This window comes from Equus quagga, chromosome 5 (assembly GCF_021613505.1).
Source record: "Equus quagga isolate Etosha38 chromosome 5, UCLA_HA_Equagga_1.0, whole genome shotgun sequence".
Taxonomy (NCBI): domain Eukaryota; kingdom Metazoa; phylum Chordata; class Mammalia; order Perissodactyla; family Equidae; genus Equus; species Equus quagga.
Window position 1 is genome coordinate 79,514,676 of NC_060271.1, and position 8,115 is coordinate 79,522,790.

The 8,115-nt window shown below is 50.6% G+C and overlaps 1 protein-coding gene across 21 annotated transcripts in view; it reads right to left on the minus strand.

Moving 5' to 3' along the window:
- The window catches only part of DYSF (dysferlin), a 209,954-nt gene that overhangs the window by 141,140 nt on the left and 60,699 nt on the right, over window positions 1-8,115 (minus strand). For all 21 annotated transcript variants that reach the window (XM_046661644.1, XM_046661642.1, XM_046661643.1 and 18 more), the window contains 2 exons: window positions 5,028-5,154; window positions 2,545-2,648 (listed from right to left, as the gene is read on the minus strand). In XM_046661644.1, the coding sequence (XP_046517600.1) occupies window positions 2,545-2,648; window positions 5,028-5,154 (231 nt within the window). The remainder of the gene's footprint in view (window positions 1-2,544; window positions 2,649-5,027; window positions 5,155-8,115) is intronic.

The following is an 8,115-nucleotide window of genomic DNA, read 5'->3' on the forward strand; positions in this document are numbered from 1 at the left end:
AGTTGGGGGAAAATGTCTCTTATCTATACATAGGAAAAAACTAGAAAGAGGCACAAAACATGAACTTTGTATAATGTGTTACGGGTCATTTTATTTACTTTTTTGTGCATTTTTCAAAAGTTCTTACTAAATATGTGCATCAATAATAAAAGAAGAGGGGCCCGCCTCGTGGCACAGTGGTTAAGTGCGCACGTTCGGCTTCAGCGGCCCGGGGTTCACTGATTCGGATCCCAGGTGTGGACATGGCACTGCTTGGCAAGCCATGCTGTGGTAGGTGTCCCACATATAAAATAGAGGAAGATGGGCACGGATGTTAGCTCAGGGCCAGTCTTCTTCAGCAAAAAGAGGAGGATTGACAGCGGATGTTAGCTCAGGGCTGATCTTCCTCAAAAAAAAATAATAATAATAAAAGAAGAAAGAAAAGAAACATGAAAGAGAAGGAAAAAGGAGGTCCGCGCATCAGGTAGAAGGACACCCCCTATTCCCCCCCCCAACCCCCACCTCAGGGGTCCCTTTGTTGGTGGGATGGGCAGGCTGGCCTGCTTCTTTTCCAAATGAATCTAAGAAGAGATTAAGTGAAAGGAAAACTACAAAGCTCTGTGTGAATGGGAACCCACACCTCCTCCATCTCCGCCTTTCGGTTGTCTTCCCCCTTCCCCGCCTCTGCGCCACCCTCCGTCCACCAGCTCACATTCTCAGCCCTTCTCCCCTGCCCAGTTCCTATTTCCCCGTTAACCGCCCAGCCCTGGTGCTGCCGCAGGTGGAACTCCGCGCCAGGTTGGCGGGAGCGCGGAGGGCGCTGACCCCACCCGGCCAAGTTCCTGAAGTCTGCGCAAAGCTCAGAGGCTCCTCTGCAGGGGCTCCGGGAGCCAGGGCAGAGTCTGCGCCCACCTGACATGTCATTTTTCCACATTTCCAGCCCTTTCCACCACAGTCTCTGCTCTGAGGTTATGCAGTCAATAAGACTGGATTCTTGCCCGCAAGTTGGAGAAACAGATGCTAGCGAATACTGAAAGAGAATGGAAAATGGGCTAAAAAGGAGCCGTGCCTAAGGCGCCGTGAAGCCCTGAGGACTAAGGTAGTCCATCAGGCCTGGGGAGGATACGGAAGCTGGACACTGAAAGATGCAACACACTTAGGGAAAAAGCGGCCAGGAAGGGCGCGGAGAGCACAGGCGTTGGCAAAGGCTGGAGGTGTGACCACGCACGGAAACGAGAGGCGGGGCAGACGAGAGGGGACACACGGCTCGGCCGGAGCTGTGCAATCTGTACACACGTCGGGGAGCCGAGAGGGAGCACTTGGGGCTGAGCCCCGCCCGCCCTGCTCTCCAAGCCCGGCTGCAGAGCTGCGTCCGCCCGCTGGGGGCGCCCCGTTCTCATTCACGCAAGGACTGTACAGGCTAATACGGGCCATGGAGATGAGGCGGAGAAAATTCGGCTGGGGGGACCTGGTCAGCCAGGTTATGCGGTTTGAACTTCATTGCACAGACAGGGCTGTATTTTAGACTAATTATTCTGGTGGCTTTCTATGGAGCGAGCCCGGACAGGAGAACGGACCCAAGGCTGCCCGTGTGGTCCTGGGAAGAGATGACAGTGACTGTGGGAGCAGAGAGAAGGGATGGGTCTCGGGACATATTTGAAGTCAAGAGCTCGGGGTGGCGTGTTTGATGTAAGGGGTTTAAAAAAGAGGGAAGAATCAAGGCAGGCCCAAATTTTCTGACTTTGATGGTGGTACCTGGTTAGGATGGAGGCTTCTGGAAGTGGGGCAGTTGGGGGTAGAAGATGACTCCTTTAAAGGGCCAGAGGGGCAGCGGGTAGATTGAGGTGTGGGGAGGTCTGGGTTTGAAGGGAGGGTCAGTGTTAAATAGAGCTGTGGGAGTCCTCTGCAGAGAGGTGACAGCTGAAGCCTAGGAGTGGCTGATGCTACCAGGGAGAGCCTGTAAGATGGGCAGACAAACGCTGGGGAGGGCCACCCTGTATGGGGTGGGATGGAGGAAGGGGCTGGGCAGAAATCAACAGGGACTGGGGCCGCAGCCCTGCCTCTGGGCATAAAGGTGGGCTACAAGGAAAAGAGGTCTGAGTGACCCTAGGACCCCCTCTGGAGTGGCCTTTCTCTACCCAACTCCTGCCACAACTTTTTCAAATAATCATTATGTTTTTATTACTTATCTTTTTAAGTTTCCCTATCTTTATGCCTTCACATCTGATTTTCGTGCTCTTGCTTCATTGTCCCTCAAACATTCCTCTGTCTATCCACCATCTGCCTGTCCCCTCCATGCCATCCACACCCGTGTGTCTGTCTCACACACCCCAGGCAGACCTGTCCACATGCGTGTGCATGGCAGCCCCAGAGAGGTGGGCCCGTGGGAGTGTCTCATCCCATGTCCCACGATCAGCCCCACTCCGTGCACACATGCAGCTGATGGGGTCACTGAGGGCAGCATGTCTGCGCCTTACTCTGTCCTGCACACCGCCCAGCGCCCGTCCACAGCAATGCCCAGCGGTCGCCCTCCCACAGGAATCCTCCTGTTTCCTTGCTCCTTACCATTTTCCCCGCAAAGCTGACCTCGATGAAGGGATCCACCAGGTTCTTCTTGTTACTGTCAAAGCCGAAGATCTGCTTCACGCTGTCCATCACGGCATCATCCACTGGGGAGAAGGACATGCTGGTCACCGCCCACCTGCTCTCCCACCTCCAAGACCCTGGCCTTCCTCCTGGCTCCCTCCCGACACTCTTCCGATGCCCTGGGACAGATGCCGTGGACTCTCGGCCCAGGGACTCCCAGGAGAGAGAGTAGTCTCACAACAGCAGCTCCTGAGGGCACCACATGCTTCCTTACCCAGCCTCGAACAGCATGCTTGCTGTCCCCTGCTCTCAAGGCTTTCAAAACAGGTCCACCAGTGGATTGATGGACTGATTGATTAGAAATCTACATCAGGGCCAGCCCTGTGGCTGAGTGGTTAAGTTTGCGTTCTCCGCTTGGGCGCCAGGGGTTTGCCAGTTCGGATCCTGGGCACAGACCTACACACCGCTGATCAAGTCATGCTGAGGCAGCCAATCCCACATGGAAGAATTAGGATGACTTACAACTAGGATATACAACTACGTGCTGGGGCTTTGAGGAGTTAAAAAACAAAAAGAGGGAGATTGGCAACAGATCTTAGCTCAGGGCCAATCTTCCTCACCAAAAAGCATTTAAAAAAAGGGTTATTTAAAAAAACAAAAAGAAATCTACATCAATAAGGGCAGTAAACAATCTAGAAAAGGCCTGGAAGTTGTTTTAATAATATCCCCATCATTGGTGCCTGTTTGACTTGTTCCTTCATGTCCACTAGCACAGAGATGTACCTGATAAGTCAATAAGTCAAGGATAACCAATAAGTCAGTGCTGTTTTTCAAAAAAAAAGAATTTTTAATCTATGCTGCTCCCAAGCAATATTTTACTGAATGAGCCATATTATTTACATATGTATATACAGATAGATATGTGCATATGTATAATGTATACATATACATGATGTATAAATGAACATGTGTCTATGAAGAGACTGAAAGGAGGGGGACAGTGAAAAATTACATGCTAGCTGATATCTACATGAATACAACCGATAACAACAATTAGCAAATATGTATGTTCTATTTACCCACCTATTTCGTTTTACTTATATTTAAACAACATTGCAGAGAATTAAACATGAGCACCTTCACCTTGAGCAAAGCAACCTTTCTATTTCCCCAGCCCGCTGTGGGAGGTCACCAGCCTCATTTCTGCATACTTTCAATAAATAAATGCAGAATATTTTCAAGCATGTATTTTAATGCCCATTTAATACCCATTACTTATTGAAAGACTTTCCCCATGACTTTGGTTCAATAAAACTTGTCCAGAAGGATCCCATTTCATTTATTGATGTCATTAGTCACAGCTGAAATCCTCAAACAAGTAGCTTTATTCAAAACTTGCAAACAGGGACCCAAGCAGCAAATGTTCTCACCAACTTTGCTATGGACAGTGACTGGCTTGTTTATGCCAATGCATGCTCCAGAATAGTGGCTCACAGCCACAGCATGACCAAACCACCCAGGAGCCCTTAAAAACTACCCATGTGTGAGCCATACCCCAAACAGAGTTAGTCTGACACACTGGAGGTGGGGTCCAGGCATCTGTACTTCTTTAAAGCTCCCAAGTGGTTCTAATGTGCAGCCTGCATTGACACCCACAGCTCCAGAATATTCAGTGTAATTCCCCCAGCAGTTACTGAGCACACAGGGTGGGGCCCAGACAGGGCTAGCCCCTGTGAGAACCAGGCAGCAGCCACACTGGCCTTCCTGGAAGGATCAGGACATAGCCACAGCTAGGGTGACCCACTGTCCCAGTTTGCCAGGGACTGAGGGGTTTCCTGGGACATGAGACTTTCAGTGCTAAAACCAGGACAGTCCCAGCAAACTGGATGCCCATTCTTCATCTGTGGACATTGAGCCTTTCCAACATTTCAGCGACTCCTTCCCCAGCCCAAAGTCTGCAAGCTTGCACGCTGGGGCTTCCTCAAGAAAGGAATGAAAATCAATGAGATTCAGCCCTAAGCACAGAACTGAGTCCAAATGGTGCCAACTCCCCAGTGAGAACCAAGGAAACGGGTCCATGGAGCAGCTAAGCAGCCAGACCAGGGCTGGAGGATGCTGAAATGGAGCCCAGGGGCAGCTATTACTCTCAAGATGTCTTGCATCTCTGTAACTCCACCAGCAATTTATATTACTTTTCATTCATTCTGATTGCTTTTCTGTGGTTAAGAAGAGTTTTAGACCCTTGTGAAACCTAGAAAGGCTGTGAGGCTTCCCCAGAGTGCAGAGCAGAGGGAGGGTTGGGCTGAGAGCTGATCTAATAGACCCTGGAGGTGAGGAAGCCAGGCCCAGGGGAGGCAGGGAGGGAGCAGAGGACCAGCTCCTCCATCTCCTTCCTCCCAGGGAGCTGACACGGCCCAAGGACCCTCCACACAGTCACAGCCCAGAGAGGGCACCAGACTCACTCTGTGGTAAGTCCTCAGCCCTGAAGACCTTCAGACAGAAGTGCGCTCCTCGAAGGGCCATGCCAGTTGGCCTGAGCAGATTGCTTTCAATGTCCTCCTTGTCTTCAGAGGGGTCCTTTCTCTCCAGCTACAATGCAAACCAAATAACAGTTACTTAAAGTGCTCTTAAGCACAATCTTTTCCCTTCCTCAACCAATACCACTGAAATGGCACATCTTGAAGAAAGGCACATTGCATCTTCCTACTTACTAGCATGTGATCTCGTGCAGATTCCTTACCCTGAGACTCTGCTCCCTCATCTGCACAGCAGAGACAATACTACCAACCCCACAGGCTGTTGGGAGGATTGACTTCAATAACAATGTAAATGCATGTGGCACACAGTGGCTTCTCCACAAACCTTAGTCTCCTTCCTACTCCACCCACTAGAAAACAGTGTAGAAGTGACTAAGCTCCAGGCTGGCCACTCTGTCTTCATAACATCTGTTCATTCACTCAATAAGGATTTACTGAGCGACTACTAAGTATCAACATGGTGCTGAAGGGCGAGGGAGGCAGCAGCGAACAAGGTGGACAGACAGAGGCCTTGCCACCATGGAGCTCACCATCTTGCAAGGAAAGCAGACTTTTAAGCAAAGTTCTGTTCTTCCATTCCACTGGCTGGAATACAGACATGATGATGGGAACTGGAGCGACCATCTTGAGCCGTGAAATGGAAGCTACATGATGAAGATGATGGAGCAAAGACCAGGAGCCTAAGTCTCTGATCACTGTGGAAGCACTATGCCAATTCTACCTAATCAGGTATTTATGGGGGAGAAAAATAAACTTCTATCTTTCTTAACAACTGTTATTTGGGGGTAGCTATGTTACAGCAGCTGAACCTCTATCTTAATTCTCATAGAGGCCCAGGTGAGATATGATGGGAACCTGACCTTGGACTCTCATCTTGGGATGGGAATGAGGAAAAGCATGCACTGAGGTTGTCATGCCAACAACACTGGCCAACTGCACACATGTGGACTGATGGGATGTGGGACTGAGGGCTGATGAAAGTTGGGCTTCTAGCTTGGGGGACTAAGTGAATGACAGTGCCATTTCCTAAGATGTCACCTAACGCAGGATGGGGAGCAAGTGTGAGCAGGGGGCAGCCAATGATACTAGGTGTTCATATGTTAAGTTAGAGGGGCCTACAAGACATCTTAATGTGGCTTTGTTACAAGCAACTGAAACTGAGTGCCTAGAGCTCTGAAAATCCAGGCTGGAGATGAGCAATTTAGGAGTCTCAGGTGGAAAGAGATGGGCTCCTCCATAGTGAGGGTCAAGGACACAGCCAAGAGGCAGGCAGGGGAAATTTTATTAGGCCACTGAATTTGAAGGATCCATTTTAAAAAAAAAAAAAAGGAAGAGAATCAGGAGAGTCAAGAATGCTAAGGGAGGAGAGAGTTCCAAATAAGACATGGGCTCTGGAATCAAACTGTGGAGCAACAGAGTGGATGAATGAGAGAAGAGCTCCTGGGACTTGGCAATGAGTGACCCTTAAGCAAGTAGTTTCAGGGAGGAGAGGAGGTGGGGATCATCCTGAAGAGGAGAAGGAGCGAGCAGCTAGTCAGGGAGTGGAGAAAAGGAACGCAGTGTACTCTCTCAAGAAGCTCGGGACAGCTGGAAGGAAGGTGAAAGCAGCTTGGAGAGGAGGGGTGGGGAGAAATGGGTCGAGGCAAGGGTGTTTTAGGATAGGGACATCTTAAGCCTGATACAGATCAAAGGACAGGAGCCAGAGGAGAGGGGCAAGAGAAGAGACCAGGAAGAGCTGATTGAACAAGATGGCAGAGAATATGGCAAAGGAAGTAGGGGGATAGGAGATGGGGGATGGGAAGGGAGGGAAGATGAATGAAGATGGGAAATGAGCTGAGGACCGAGGGGGCTTCAGGAGCTCCCAGCATCCACCAGTGTGCATCTCTGCCTCTCTAAGGGAGACTGAGGTTGAAGCTTAGGAAAGTTTGGAAACTGCAACCACGGAGAATAGATAAGGAGTAAACTGCACTCGAGTAAAAGAAGAGGTTGACAGCACCCATGTTCATCCAACCAGCAACTCCAGGTGACTTCTGGCACCAAATGGACCAAGGAGTGGTGTGGACCGCATGTGGTGGGTATGGTGGGGGGCACGAGGTGTGGCAGGAGGCCCCAGGGGCGAGTAAGCACATAGTGAGGATTATGATCATGGGTTGTGTCCAGGCTGGAGGAGGAGGAGAGTGTGGCAGGAAGGAGCTGATGGACTGGGAAGCCGAGAGGGGTCAGGGGGTTGTAATCTCAGGGAGGAAGAACTGTCATTCAGCGAGAGTGGGGCAGGGAACGAGGCAGAAAGAGACTGGTGGAGAGAGGGACATGTGAGCTCAAGATCTCAAAGGAAGTAAGAAGAGATGTTGATGGCTCATCAGTGAGGACACGTCACACCTCAGAACAATGGCAAAGATGGGAATCTGTGAGCAAGGACCCTCCTGGACCAGCAATAGCCCAGAAGACTGGAAGAGGGGGAAGCAAGCAGTGAAGCAGGCTTCGGAGGAGGAGGCAGCGCTGAAGTTGGGAAGGGCTGCTATGACCAGGCAGCTACAGCAGGGAACCAAACGATGGCTGCTCTTCCCATCCCAAGACCCCCAGAGAGTTGGAGCGGAAATAGAGGCTTCCCTCTGAGTTGGTTTCAAGAGAAGCACTTTCCTCAGGGAAAAAGAAGGGTCCAATTAATGGGAAGAGGAGGAAGGAATGTTTTAGAAGAGGATAATAGAGTCAGAGATGCCACATAGAAGGAGCAAGAAGGTACAATGTCTGGAGAGACGGGCTACAGAGGGCCAGAGCTGGACTGTATGGGATAAGAGAGCAGGACAGGTGCCCTTCAGTGGACTTGGCCCCCTGAGCTCCACTGGCCCCCTGCACAGCACCCTGGATTCTTACTCCCCTAGTCCTTTCCTCTGTGGCTTCCTGAGCTCTTGTCATCAGCCAACTCCTCACCTTAAGAATTCCACAACTAGAAGGACCTGCAACTAAGATATACAACTATGTACTGGGGGGGGGGGGGGGGGGGGGGGGGGGG